This window comes from Rhagoletis pomonella, unplaced genomic scaffold (genome assembly GCF_013731165.1).
Source record: "Rhagoletis pomonella isolate Grant_MI unplaced genomic scaffold, Rhpom_1.0 Rhpom_scaffold_00004, whole genome shotgun sequence".
Taxonomy (NCBI): Eukaryota; Metazoa; Arthropoda; class Insecta; order Diptera; family Tephritidae; genus Rhagoletis; species Rhagoletis pomonella.
In genome coordinates, this window is record NW_023458558.1 from 57514884 (window position 1) to 57531121 (window position 16238).

General features: G+C 35.9%; 1 protein-coding gene across 1 annotated transcript; it reads left to right on the forward strand.

Moving 5' to 3' along the window:
- The first annotated feature begins 12613 nt into the window (after positions 1-12613).
- LOC118737861 (neprilysin-1-like) lies at positions 12614-15397 on the forward strand. Its single transcript, XM_036468655.1, has one exon. The coding sequence runs from the start codon at positions 12750-12752 to the stop codon at positions 15000-15002; it is 2253 nt and encodes a 750-aa protein (XP_036324548.1). The 5' UTR covers positions 12614-12749; the 3' UTR covers positions 15003-15397.
- Positions 15398-16238: the final 841 nt, after the last annotated feature.

The window sequence follows — 16238 nt, forward strand, 5'->3', positions numbered from 1 at the left end:
CAGAATGAAGAGAATAAATAGTTAGATTGAGCCATGTCTGTCTGTCTATTGAAAGATATGTAACACATACCGCCATGGCATGCGTGAACTTTTGCTATTTTATTTGAGTGCATTATCAAAATACTCGTATTACTAAACTCAACGCCAAATGGCGTGCACTTGATTTCTTGTTAACGATGTATAACACTTTAAAATTGATTCATAAGTGAAAGAGTTAGGAAGAAATTTTAATTTATAGGACGCGCGAAGGACGAAAATTTTTATAATCCCAAACTACTCTCAAAGTATGCTTTGAAACTAGTGCCGGTAATTACAATATTTTTTGTTTCTAACTAAGCAATGTACAGAACTTTTTGAAATCGGTAACAACGTCCACCTCTTCTATAATAGTATTTCTATAAAAAGTAAAAAATCAACTGGCGGACGTAAATTGCTCAAAATTTACATAAGAGGAACAAAATTTAATTTCAATAACATTTTGGAAATAAAGATATTATCTGAGTATCGGTCGATCTTGGTAACTAAGAAAGACTTAGACAAATTTATAAATTGGGAAATAAAGACGCTGACCTCCCTTGTAATGGTACTACTAAAACTGGAGTCAAATTGCTCAAAATTGATATATTTATGTACATATATGCATAATACCGTAATGGCACAGGTATTTTTTAATGCCAAACTTTGCGACTTAATGCGTAGCGAAAATTCGGCATAACTACGTAGAGTAACCTTTCACACTGAGAAAAAAGATTAGTTTCGACAACTAAAGATATTTAGTTCCCGAATTTTGACAATATTTGGGAACTGTTACCAAGGATTGGGAACTATTACCATGGGTTGGTAATTATAACTAAATATATTAAAGCTTCTAATATTCATCTAGGTTGTAACAAATCGTTAATTTAGTTGAAGGGTTTGGTTAATACTAATAAATATTTCTTTGAAGCATATTTCTACAAATTCCATTCAACTTAACGTATGGTTCATAAAAGGATGTTATTAAGCTCTGCTAATGCAGATAAGCTTTCTTTCAACACATGGTTTAGTCATAGTTACCAAATCTTAGTTGAGGCAATCACGATTTGGTTTGAGAGTGGAACATATTCGTGCTTGTGAGCCACCCCTAAAGAATGCTGAGCGCTCTCTGAGCAAATGTGTGTTTCACATACGAAGAGCGCCAGCTGAGCAATGCACACAGTCCCACTTATTGAATCGTTTGAATGCGCTAGTATGCCGACCATTGCGTTGTGCGTGGAAATCAGTGCTCCGCTACCGCTGTTCGTATATGGCTGAAACACTCATGTGGTCCCAGAGCGCTCAGTATACTTATAAGCTATGGCATGTCGATCGCTGCGCTAGGTAGAGAAACAAAAGTGTGTGCTATGACACGCACAGAATTGTTTGTTTCAGTTTTTCTATCACCGCGAGTTGTTTCGTTGCGCGCATAGTTATTTAAAAATATAAAGTTTGATGCCAACCGGGGGTTTTCAGTGGATATATAATTCATGTGAATTATAATTTGAAGGTGCTTATTTAGCCAAGGAAAAAGCAAAGCTGTATACTTCCAGCAGATATTGACCTGGGTTTTCGCCGACTGTTCCTGTTTCATCGTTGTTTTTTAGGAAATTGTTACCACCACATACATATGTATTATTTACTTTAGTAACTAACTTATGTAAATATGTACCTATATTTTATGCTCAATACAACAAACACAACACAACAAACATCGAGTAAATTTTTATTTGTGCCAAACTGAAACTTTTTTCCCAATAATAAACGGTTAGCTGATTCAAGTCTACAGCAAGTTCACAAAATTAATTGACAACTTGTATCAACCAAAGCATTGTTTATATTTGCTCAACAATGATTTTATTCAACTAACAATATTGTCCAATTAAGGCAGTCGTTTTGTAATTATTAACAAATGTACATTTGTCCCAACTAGAAGTCTTAAGTAAATTGCAGACTTTCGTGGACTATATATTTATTTCGCCATATCCAACTATGCCACTTGATCACTATAACCAAATCTTGGTTATTATAAATAAACCTTTTTCTGGGTGCAGCAATAAACCGTTGTGATAACAACTGTCTTGATTGACTATATCTCCATTGTAAATAGGTAAATCTATACAATTAATGATGAGTATGTATGTACATTAGGGTAGTGCATGCAAGTGAAAAAGTAAAATCGGTATTTTTATGCTTTCACCCTTTAGGATTGTTCTATACCGAAACCAAAAAATATTTACAAGTAGCTTAGAGAGCTCAAAGTTGTTCATGTATTTTATATGAAAAAAAAAATCAACTCTTCGTAGAAATATTTTTCAATCGAAAAACTGTTTCTATTCATGAGATACCCAGTAATAATACCCAGTTATTTACTTGAAACTTTTTTCATAGTAACTGTATTTTATATTATTTTATATGTGGGCCGAAAACCCCCAAAAATTCCAAACATGCAATGCAAAAAATCTTTAGTATTAAAAAATTGTGAAATAATCAATTGGGTATTGTTATTGGAAGTCTGCTGAGTTTTCCGTTCGAAAAATATTGATTTTCAGGAATCCTATAGCACTTCTACGACAAATGGTTTATTCCCCATATAAAATACATGGAAAACTTTGAGCGGATCGCTTGACCTCTAAATGTTTTCTGACTTCAAAATAAAAAATAGGGGTCTATTTTTTTCGGAAAAGAACAATCCGTAATGGTCAGAGTATAAAAATTCCGACATTACTTATTTTTGGACCACCCTAATGTACATACATATCTGCCACCAAATTAATTGACTTAGCTCTGATAAATGATATCCCCATCAACACACAATCATGGCACAGTGAAAAGAAATGCATGCTGAAATGCACAAAACACATTAAAAAAGTATGTATGTATGTACAAGTATGTACTACCGAAACTAAATAATAGTCTAGTGTGAACTTTGAGAGATGCTGCCAAGTAAAAAATAAGAGCAACTACTGACATTTGTTCCAACTTTCCCCAATGAATATGTTGCAGATGCAAATGCAAATGAAATCCATTGAAAATTTAAATGCAGGAAAAGAAGGAGGTACAAAATAGAATAGTATGGGAAATGGATTTATGAGCAATAAAAGATGCAAATCTGACATTGATGATGACAGCTCGCTATCGGGCTATAGACACACAGACGCTACGAAAAATGGATTTACAGGCATACACACATACATACACTGAGGGAAATAATGCATAGTAAAGTGGATTACTTTATATTTGATTGTCATTTAAAAATGTTCGTATTTAAAAATAATATGTTCATACCAAAATTTAGCACGCACGTATTTGAATGTCCATTTCTGTAAGTGTACATACCCTGCAGAAAAATTTAGAGCTAGTCAGGTTAAGCGCTAGTTCCGCCCGCATACAAATTTCTGAACTAGTGCAAATCATCTGCAGAGCGGGACAGTTGAAATTTGCGGAGTGCCAGTTACGCTGTGTGTGTGTGTGTAAATGAACAAATTGCCATTTCTCGTACGATATGAAAATATCTCTGCGGGAAGACCTCCGACTCTATTATCGTTGGTCGCGAGTTCAAATCGCGGTGGAGGCAGTTGTGATTTTCAGATTTAAGAAATTTAAATTGTTGCGTGCCGCTTAAGAATTTAAGAGGCAGATGTGTGTACATTTTAGATGTTAAAGAAAAATGTACGTAGGGGGTCTTTATTAGAAGAACAGAAGCGAAATCAACAATTTTTAGAATTTTTGTCTGTCTGTCTGTCCGTATGTTTGTACGCGCATCACTCGAAAACTAATATACAGAATTGCATGCAGTTTTCCCCGGTGCATTGCTAGAGGTATAACTTAAAATATAGAAAGAAAGAAAATTAAAGCGTTGCCACCTGTTTGAAAATTGCAGTTGAATTAAATTGATGAGATAAATTAAATATAGCAATATGTCCGCCAAAAGAACCTGTTTGAAAATTTTAATTCAATTTGATGGATAATATAAATTGAATATTGCAATATGGGTAACCAACTGAAGAGGTTTAGGAAAGTTTACTAACGAAATATTTCTTTGAGGAAGGTTGCCAACTTATTGAAAAATTGTATTATATTAAATTGATAAAATAAATGGATGCTAGTATGTAAAGAAAATAAAAAATTAAATAAAATGCAATCTGTGAAAAAAAATAAAAAATATCAAAAAATCAAATTATCAAAATTGTTTCTCACTAAAAACTTATTGTCGCAGATCTGTCCAAAATGGAACCAGTTCCGAACGAGTTCAAAAGTTCTGCAGAGGAGGGAAATTGGCACTTCGTAGGACAACGCCATTTTAAAAAAGACATTTGAAAGCATTGATTTGGGATAGATGAAGAGCCAGTACCGTCGCTTTTCGAGTTAGTTCGGCGCTAGTTCTGAACCAGTTTGATTTGGGGCAGGGTATGTATACTAAGCATGCAGAGTGGTGACAACACACATAGTACACGTTTTTCTGTACAAATGCACTAATCGCGTGCTTCAAACTAAACATTTGAAAGCGAATTTACATGTCTGGCTGTTGCTGAGTGCGCAAAGATACTTGCCACAATTTGTTGATTTCCAGAGAGGGTCAGGGTTCGAATTCGGTTTTTTTTTTGGTTTGTATCCTGATTATGTAAAAGCATCCGTGAAGTGCAAAACGAACCTGCGCCTAGTTGAATTGAATATTTATCACTGTACAGTACTTTCGTTGACATTTATAGTAAGATCAACTACGTTTCTGTTTGACTCTAGTATCTTATTTGCTCTCAGTGTAGATACATTTACATGCAATTCCATTGTGTGTATAATCGTAACAGTGTTGTAGATGCAAATTTGCATTGATTTAACTTGACTTAAACAGCGCAAGTAAATTTTTTATAATTTTTTTATAATTTTTCATGACAATTCTTTAGTTTTTCTTTTCTGCCATCAATTTACACAGCCAAGGGATATTGATTACCAACCCGGACAAAGTACATTAAACAAACTAAGCTAGCCAATCTGGTCACAGGCTCACTTTGACATCAATGCCATTATGGTTATTGGAATTGAATGTTGTTGTTGAAGTAGCTTCTGCTATTGGTGTTGATGGGCTGATCTCTGCAGCAGAATGAAGTGGTGCGTTGGTGTTTTATGCTGCCTTGACCTTAGAAGCAGAATAGTGATTATGTTGTTGTAGTTGTTGTTGTATACATTTATACTGTTGATGATGCTGCTGTTATTGGTGCACAGTCGGTGTTATTGACACTGATTGGATTAGGTTTGTTGACTCTGAAGTACGCTCAAATCAAATAGCACAAAAAAGTGTGTGTTGACGTTGGAAAACTTCCCCTTAATTATATTTAACTCGTATTTATTTTGCAGTGTTTATAGAGTGTTAAGAGTGTAAGGTATATGCAGCTAGGCATGTATAAAATAAAATAAAAAATGTAAAAACTCTCAAGTACACTTTTGAACGACCAGGCACTTGAAGTTGTTGAGTGTTATTTAAACTTGAGAGTTGCAATAGTTTAATTGAGTGCTCAGTGGTAGTGGATGTGGACGTGGGCCTACATAGTATTTAAGTATGTATATGCTTACTTTATTACGTACATACATACTTACGCACATATTTATAAGTATTTACATAAAGAAATGTGTGAATATTGCACTTCTTTTTATTTATAAATTGTCGCAATTTCGTTCCTTTTAAGTAGAGTAAACTTTACGCAACAGTTACAGCTTATTTTAGAGACTAAAAAATAATTTTAGAACTACATACTGTGCTTTATACGCACTTACGCTCGAACATACATATTTGAGCATGATAAGTTTAGTGCTGCCGCGCTCAATACTATGAAAACGTAGTTTTTTTTCGCAAGCAAAGTGGCTGTAAACCCCGAGTAAATAAAATAAATAATTAAATAAAAACTTAGTTTTTTTCTACGCAGGCTTTACCTTCCTCTTCTGACAACAGTGGGTAATAATTTCAGGACTGGAGCATTTTCATCCATTCGAACAAGCGTAACTGCTGTTGTAAGAAACTCTATGTCGTTGTAAAGCTAATACAGTTTATCGTTCCATCGCCTGCGGCGCTTGCTGTGTATGTACATAATAAGTGCTTACAAATAAAATTTTTACAAATAAAAAATTTAGTTCACATCCTAACATCCTACAATTTAATATTATTTGTAGGTAAATGCGAAAGTTTGTGTGTGAGTGAGTGGTTATGTTTGTCGCTCTTTCACGATTGAATGCCTTGAGAGGATTGTCACATGCTTGAGAGAGAAAACTCGGGCCCAGGACTAAAAAAACTAGTTGCTCCTATATATAAATTGTATTAATTTAAAAGCGTATGGCCCAAATCGCCGAAAACGAAAGCGTGGGCAACAATTCTTTTCTCAGGTTTCCCAGATTTTTGATTATATCTGGGTCATACATATTCTGAGGTATTAAACACTATGAATATTAACACGAATCTCCTTCTAACAAACATGAAAATTCACTTAATCCTCAGACACCTTTTAGTTAAAGAAAATTTAAAAAACCCCATTTTTGCATTATACTTGCTTCTCTTCGCTTGCCTTGTATTGCTTTAAATGCATTAAAAAAGTTTTCGACAAAATAATCAGTGATTAACTTTTTAAATGTGTATAAAGTCGGCAGCATTTTTTAATGTACATAATGTAACAGCCCAAAATGTCAAAAAGTTTTTTGGCGCGGGGTGCACCTGCCTAAAATATGGAAAAATATGGTTTTCTTCAAGCATTGTCGGACTTCTTTTACAATAAAATAAAGCAGATTCCTATACTCTTTATTATCGTTGTGTTTTCGGTGGAAATTTTTTTTAACGTAATAGTCTTTTTAACTGATTGAATTTTCGCTAAAATCATTTTTTATTTAGTTAGAGATGGGGCTAATTTTGAAAGCAACATTGTAAGCTATTCAATATGCTATTGGCCCATGGTCAAAAATGTATATTCTTTCTAACTTAAGTAGGCTCAGAGAATAAAAACTGCGTAGAAAAAAAACACGAGAATTTTATTGTTTCAAACACGAACGAGGCCAAAAGAAGCGAAATAAGAAGCTAAAAGAAGAAGAAGATTTTTTAATTTAATAATAAAAACTTATTGGAATTATTTCGAATATTTTTCTAGTACTATTATTATCCTTCAAAAGGCCCTCTCTTATGGTGCTATAAAATTTTTCCTTCAAAGGTTACGGCCACTTTAGCTGCCGTGTCCTCGAATCTAACATCGCTAAACCAAGCATATGCTCTCTAGCTCATTGCATCATCTCTCCGCCGTCATTCTCAACCCACTAATGAGTTAATTTTTTATTTTTATGTTCACAAAGTTTAGGCAATGATGTCCTCTATACATACAAACATATTTAAATAATATTCTCGTATACGAACGTTATTGCTATTGAAAACCGTTCCAGAGTACTGTTACCGACAGGGCTAGAACTACGGCAAGCCTAAATCGGAGTAAATGAAGTGAAAAAGCGAAGAAGAAAATAAAATTCTGTAGTATATATTTTTAGGTATAATGGCTTTTTTAGATGAAAAAAAAATAATGCATAACAGTAGCCTTTAATCGTGTCCTGCAACTATACTATTTAGCATCTATTAAGGAATAGCAACGTAAAAACTTTCCATGTTTCTTATATAACATTCTAAGCACTCGTTTTTTTTTTGGTGAACGTTAGCTCAATTTTTGTTTTTAAATAGGACTCCTGAAGGGGTTAAGAAAATTTATTCGTGGATAATTAGAGGGAGTCCTTAAACAAATGAAGCACCAATAAAAAAAAACATCTCAAAAAATTAACATTTGAATACTATTTCATGGCTATATCAATCTCTTTTTAAGAAAATTTCAAAAGTTAAAGAATCACATACGTACAGTGTAATTGGAAACCAATCACTCTTTGACCTCTTCTATTAAAAAAGTGTAGTATTATTTAGCGAAAAACGTATTTGAAGGCCACATACATTTTAAAAGCTTCTTAAAAAAAACGACCCTAAGACAATTTTTTGAGTTCAGATACTGCAATTAGTGACATTTATTGTTTGGGAAATAAAAGCGAAGTAGATCGTGGTTAAAGCGGAGTAGCGTAGTAAATTTCTAATTTTCATTAAAAATCGTAGCATATCTAATACTATCGTAGTGAAGTTCTAACGTTGATAACCGAATAAAATGTGAATAATTTGAAAAAAAATTTAAATTTTATTGAACCTGTTAAGACGTTTTTCACCTTCAGATGGATGCTAACTTGGCATAGAAAACTTTTAATTTCAATATCGTTAAAAGGAAAAACTAGTTTTGTAATTGAAAATACAAGTTGTCTGCATTAAAATTGGCAATTATATTATTTTAGACTTAGGGCCAGTTTTTCACTGCACGGCTGTAGTTTAAACTCAGTTTAAAGCCCGATATGGCTGGTTTAAACTAAGATCAGCCAATCAAATGTCAGCCAGCTGTTCAATTTAAACTCAGTTTACTTAATCTAAGTATAAACTGGCACTGAAAAACTGGCCCTTAGATGTAAGTACTGTGGAAAAAGTAAATGCACAATTACCTACGATCGTTTAGGGGTGTGATACAATGACGGGAGGACTGTCTTCTGGTATGTAACTCAATACATACAATAGAAGCAACAATTTTAATACTTTAAAATTTTAAACTTCGAAAAAAAGACAATTTAGATAGCATCGCCCATATAAAAAGTTGATAGATATTTCTTTACTAGTGGATAACCACTAGTCCATAAATGCATGTGAATAAACAAAGTCCGAATTTTAATGCTCTCACCCTCTAGGATTGCTCTATACCGAAAAAATATACCTATATTTTTTATTTCCGCACAAAAGTTTTCCTTGTATCTTATATGGGTGAAACAATTATTCATACAAACTGTGTAGCATTCTTGATCAATGAATATTTTCCAATCGGAAAACTCTTTTTCACTTTGGAATACTACTAATAATAATACTCAGTTCTTAATGTGACCATTTTTTAATTCGAACGATTTTCTATGAGAGTTTTTGACGTAGAATACTTCTTACGTTTCGATATGGAGGCTATGCTGAAATGTTGTAGTTGTAATTTTTAGAGCTCCACGAAAACGCTTATTGCACGAGTACTAATGAAGCGATTTCAAAGAAAAGTGTAGCATTGCAAAGATAAAACTCCAAACCTATCGACAAAATTCATTTTTGTAAGTAACCAATTCGGTTTCTGTCGTAAAAAGAACGGTAAACTTTGGCTTATTTTGGAGTAAATTTTGAGCCTATAAAGTGCTCCAGCAGCTTATGATTTGCAAATATAACTTTCATTTTCGGATTCCTTGGAGCAATAGAAATATTATCATGTACGGATTTTATACAAATTGAACAAATATTGAGCATTTTAAGGCGAAAAATTGTTGAAAAAATTTGCAATTTTTTTTATTACCAAAATGCTTGAAAACCCCTTGAATGATTTTGTTTTTGTTGTCATTAATCAAAAATTCAAGAGTTCTCCTTTCGTTTGGTATATTGGTATTGTTTTATTTGTGGGGGAAATCTCTAGTTTTTAACTAGTGCGCTTCTAGTACATTTAGAACCACTACTAGTTCGCGATAAATCTCTTTTGCATGCAAACAACTGGCGAATTTAACACGGCTGCATTACCTTTTCTATAGTTCAGAACCAGTCCTAAATTCGACATAGTTCGCTTTGCACCCCATTTTCTATAGTTTCGAACTAGTTATAAACGAAAAAAGTAACAAGATGTTTTCTTTTTGGGTTACCATGGAGCAATTTTTAATTATTTGCAGAGAAATGTATTTTCAATCTGAAATCAAACTTGTTTGAATGAATGTAAATTAAATTGCGCATTTGAAAACACGTTTACATACCTTTGGCAGTAGCTTAATTTGCAGAGGTGCTGACTGTTATTGGTTATATTCCAGAAGGTCCGAAAATGATAAGATGTTAACACAAATATTAGTTTTGTATTACCAAACTATGAAAAAGCATCTGCGACGTGCATAATGAAAGCGTATTTGAACGAAAAACCCGCCAAGCAAAAATCTATTTGAAGTAAACAAGCCCCCCCGCTGCATCTCTTTACCAGTAGTTTCGAACTAGTTCAAAATTCGCCAGATGAGATCTAGTTCGTTCTGCATCCCTTTTTCTATAGTTTTGAATCAGTTCTAAATTTGTCATTTTAGATATAGATTTCTAAAATTGTTTTTTAAAAGTAGTTACTATCGGACTGGTTCGGTTTTGGCGATAAAGATCTAGTACGGAACTACAAATTTGGAGGGAAGGAGACAAAAAGTATGTATGTGTGCGTAAGTACATATTTCGGCTTGTGATAAACAGATGGCGCAATATTTACAACCTAATCGCAATTAATTATTGCAGTTAATGGGGCTCTGTTTCTATTTTTTAGTAATCTATATATGTCTATATATATTATATATCTACATGCATTTTGAAGAGAAACAACACTTAGAAAATCCAATCCAAGAATAAAAGTAAAGATAGATAAAGAAAAGGATAAAGGCCAAGGTAAAAATAAAAACAAAAACGAAGTTGCGTAAAGATAAAGGGAAAAATTAAGACCAAGGTCAATTTAAACACTTTACTTATATATATAAGGGCAAAGGTGAAGGGGAATATGTAGCTGAAGAAAATGATAAACATACAAATAAAAACAAAGATAAGTATAAAGAAAAAAATGAGGATGAGGATACCGATAAAAGTATAGATGAAGATAGAAGAAGATAGATTAAAATAAAGGGAGTTGTAGAGAAAAGGCTATAGATGGAGGCACATACATAGACCCAATCTGGGAACTATTTCAGGATTTTCGGGATTCTCGGTACTTATCGATATAATAACCGATATTTTGTCGGTTTCGTTATCGATATTGTTATCGATTTTGCTATCGGTTTTGCTATAGATATTATTATCGATTTTGATATCGATATTTTCATCGATTCTTTTATCGATGTTTTTATCGATTTTGCTATCGATATTATTATCGCTTTTGTTATCGATATTTTTTTTAGAGTGTGCTTTCGTTTTCAATTTGGATATGCTCTTAACCATACCACGTATTCTACGTCTAAATTTAGCGGGTGTATCTCCGATACAGCCTGCAGACCAAGACGAAGGCGCTGGATTGTTCTTTTTTTTTGGGTTTTTGGGGGACTTATAAAAAATATAGACAGAGGCCGATGCGGTGTAGTGTTTAGCAGTACGCACTTCCATTCCGCAGGGCCTGGGTTCCAGCCCAGCCTCCGACTAACATAAAAAAAAAAAAAGTGTTTTTAACAGCGGTCGCCCCTAAGCAAGCAAGGGCAAAACTCCGCGAGTATTCAACCAAGAAAAACAGCTTCATGTTAAAATACAATCGCCGTTTGGAGTCGCCATAACACTGTAGGTCACCCCTCTTTGTGTGACAACATAAGGTGGCGAGAGAAATTAATCTCCGAGTTTAGTTTTTTGGACCATCCATATTGACCACCGACTGTGAATTTGTTACTTAGGCGATTATCGCTGGTGACCACAGTGTAGTAAATTTTTCAAGTAAATTGAATAGCGTTTGGCTCAAGGGGTTTAAAAATGGAAATAATAATGACATTTTCGTTTCCCCAATTTTTTATTTATTTTTATTGCCGCCCTCTTAGCGTTTTTGCGTAGAGAGAAATAAGAACGTAACATATTTCGGCCTTAAGAAAATTAATGTGAATTTGCAGTAAAATTTCGCCACATCCGCCCACCATAAATTTTCCTGGCATACACCAAAACAGTTTGCAATGCAATTACTGCACAGTTCTTAGAGTTACATTTACGTGTAAAGAAATCCGTGTTAATGAGCAAAAACAAAGAGAACCAAATCTGTGATGAAATGCGAAATTAATTTCCTCATTTCTTTGAAAACATTTTAAATCGAAAAGAAGCTTAGCCAATTCTGAGTTGAATAAACTAAGGTACTTAAAATGTGCATGATTTTATTGACACATCGTTAATCAGCATTTTGTATACACTTGTGGACTGCGCCGCGCCTCTACTCGTTGCAATATTATTCATGAAAAGTGATTCACAGTGAACAGAGTTAAGAACCGGCACGTACACGGGCATATATGTATGTATGCGTATAACGATTTACATATTAATCCATAAAACAAAAGCGAAGAAAACACTAGTGGATACAAAAAGCTGTAAACACTTTCGCCTTGTGGCAAGCGTAGAAATAACAGATGCCCGATAATCAGATCAACGTTGAATGGAAACGTCGAATGAAGAGTTGACGCAATGGCGCGATGATGCACCAGCGAGATGATGAGCTGACATTGTCAACCGACGCGTGCGCGCGTCTGAAATGTAGACACATATACAGCTCTGTATGCACTCAGATATGTACAACTGGTGCTTTCACCACACATCAAACGCTCATAAGTTCATATATGAATCTAAGGCAAGCCAATTCATATGAAAGAGAATCAGAACAATTCGAAATGAGCGCAATGTTGCTGTGTTTGCCGATACCACTGCTCGTGGACCAATTCGAGATAATTATAGCCGCGGATACAGCGCATCATGGAGATCATTCCGTTCAGTCGAGAACAAAGAGTGGCATTGACACGAAGCATTGCCGCATCGCTGCTGTTCCATACAAAAGCCAAAAGGCTGTGCGATATTTAAAAACCGTTGAAGCAATCTTCTTGTGCTCTATTGCAATTCGTAATTTGTATCTTTGTGTCATAAAATGGTGCGCGCGCATAATTTCAATCTAATTTACGGCCTTTTTGTAATGAAATTTGCTTTCGCCGCTACTGCTGTTGCCGCTACAGAGAACGGGAATGATATAAATGCGCTTTATATGCATCAACTGTTCAACAATATTAATACAAACGTTGATCCATGTGAGGACTTTTATGCCTACGCCTGCGGTAATTGGGCACAAAACTATAACGCTGACGCGTATGTCGATGTGCCTGGCTATATGGACCATAAAGTGAATCAGCAATTGCTGGACGCATTGCTCGCATTTAAGGCGACAAATGAAAGCGCTGTGGCCCAGCAAGCCTGGCAATACTATGAATCGTGCATGACACTCAAAGCGCCCGCGCTGAATGCATTTCTGCGTTACGTGCAACAGGCATTGCACTTTGAATGGCCCATATTTCGCGCTGATTGGCAGCGACCTTGGCAGAATGCCACACACTTCGATTGGTTGCGGGTAATTGGTGGCTTACGCGCTTATGCGCTGAATGGCGTGTTTATCATGCAACATGTGAATGTACGACTCACCAACGGTACGCACTACTTGCTGGAGTTGCATGCGCAGCAACCGACAGTGGCACGCGCGTCGTCGTCACTACCGTTACGGCACCAGGATGTTGAAGATATATTTATCAATTTCGGTTTGACAGCGGAGGAGGCGCACAATGTAAGCGCCGACGTTATGGCGCTAGAACAGGCAATGAATGATGCAAGCAGTTCTTTTGCGTTACTGAATGCCAACACTTTTAACGTAAGCGATACTAATGCGACGCGCGCCAATTTGACCAGCTTGGAGATGAATGTGGGCGATTTAATGGAGTTGGTGCCACAAATTGATTGGCGCAAGTACTTGGAACACGCGCTCGGTCGTGCGGTGGATTTAGAGAAACAGCTGGTGCAAACCTACTCCTACGACTTGCCCTACTTCCGCCAATTGCCCAATGTGCTTGCCGCGCATTCAAATGAAACAATTGCTTACTATATAATGCTGAAGTTTATGTATCAATTGAGTGCCGATTTGCCAGCCTCCGAGCTCGCCGCGGACAAGTCTACGCATTGCGTACGCCTGCTGCGCGGTTATATGCCATTAGCGGCTAATTACCTTTACGAGGAACATTATTATAAACACAGGCGTGCCGCGAGTGATGCCGCGCTCCAGCGCATGTATAACAAATTGCGCGCCAACTTCGCACAACTAGTCGCTGCCAACACAATGCAGCTGAACGCCAGCGAACGCGCTTACATACTCGACGAGCTGAGCGGCATGCAGCTGCGCATCGGCAATGTGCCTTATGCAGCGGAGAATTTGACACATTTTGTGGAGGACTACTATGCGAATGTGCGCATGAATGCTAGCGATTTTTATTTCAATCATATACAGCTGATCCACAGCAATGTGCGACGCATGCAGGCGAAGTTACTGAATTTACCACGCGCGGCAAATGCATCCCAGCTGGTTTACGAGCATGATTTCGAAACGGCAAGCTCTTCTTCACCGGTGAAGATTTTCGATAATGTAGTGTTAGTGCCATATGGATATTTACAGCTGCCGCTGTACGATCATCGACTTGATGCGCTGCTGCAGTACTCGCTTTTCGGCTTCATACTTGCGCACGAGATAATGCACGCTTACGATCTGTTTCACATTATTTACGATCATAAAGGTAATTTCAATGCGCTGGGTTTGGATGTGGCGGAGCACTATTGGGATTTCATTAACTGTACGCAACAGACGCAGCTGAATGATGTACTCTCCGAAAATATGGCTGATGTGGCGGGTTTGCGTTTGGCCTACCAAACATATTTCGGTGCAGATGAGGAGGTCGGCGCGGTTTCGGATAAACCACACCACATTGCTGATACTGATGTGGCAAATGAACCAAAGACAGCTACAACGCATTCTGAAAAAGCTAATGCGGAAATTAGTAAGCCACTTGCCTCTGATAATAATGCAATTCCAGGTAATTTGGCAAACGTTACGCCAGATGAGGTCTCATTATCGCTACTGCACGGCAATTTCACACGCCCACAATTGTTTTTCATCAATTCGGTGCAATTTTTGTGTGCTAATATGCCGCGCATTGAGGCGATGGACGTGAAAGCGCTGCACCTCGGCCATGACATGCATCATGTGCGAGTGCGGCGTAATTGGGCGAATTTGGAGCATTTTGCGACCGCATTTCAGTGTGCGCGTGATACGCCGATGAATCCGAGCGAAAAATGTCGATGGTGGTGAGCGGTTGAGTGAATGTGCAAGAGCAGAGTATGCGGTCGTCCGCGGTGCGGCATTGGCCCGTTCATAAGCGGATTACAATTTTCTAATTTCAAATGTGTATATGTTTGTGAAAAAAAAAAACGATTTATGTTAATAGTAAATCATGAACTTATTTTTTTTAAAGCTTTCGCTTTTGACGCGGTTGAAATGCTTGCAAAAAATTACCACTAAATACGTAAAGAGTTTATAATTTTTACGCTTGACCGCCTTTAAGTATGTAACAAATTTGTATGCCTTGTTTAAGAACTATTTGTGCATTTTATGATAGCTTTTGCAACTTACCGTTTGTGTTGGTTTTTTATTTATGTATGTATTTCCGTAGACCGAATTGTAATTCCAAAGTTATTTCTGAAAATAAATGTAAAGTTTAACAATTAAAAAATTGCTTAAGTTAAGGTTTCGAATATTTATAGGCAAGTTATATATAATACAACTCTTTGTTCAGTTTGTTTGTAACTTATAGCCTTAAGAAATTTATATACAAATAGCTAATACACATGCATTCCAAAAATTTTCAGGTTGAAGGGAGAAAAAGTAAGTGCAACGAGAATTTGAGTTTAGTATGTATATAAAATGAACAACATTCGAAAATTTCTACGGCCTCCTTATATATAGCATAAAGGTGCACACGACACGACTTGGAAGGAAAACTCGCCAAAGACTTGACTTAAATTTGAGCGTAAATAAATTTGTTTATATACAATTTACTTTGAAATGTAGAGACATAACCCTAACTTCGAATATTTAGAAATCTTTAATGTTTGCTATTATTCAAAGGATTGCATATTTTCCATCTTCGGAAAGTCTTCCAGTTACATATTATGTGTAGAGTCGGCAAAAAAAACTGATAACGCCATTTCACAGCTTCAGGGTATCTACACTTGGGATTCTAAAACAAACAGTCAGCCACTGTGACCGATGTCCAGGACATATCTACTTAAATTATGGAGTGAACACTTATTCACGATATTAAAAGATAACTATACTGAAACCAGCGGATTAGATGAGAATAAGAATAAAATTAAAAAAAAAAAAATTAAAATCTTAAATTGGTAGCAACCAATTGTATCAAGCATCCTTGCACACTGAAATGTTGAGTTGGAATCAACACCACATTTCGCTGTGTTTATGTCGTCAGTTCATAAGGTTTGCTCTCTCTATCTCTGAGAGACACCCTTATGCCTAAGACTTATAGGT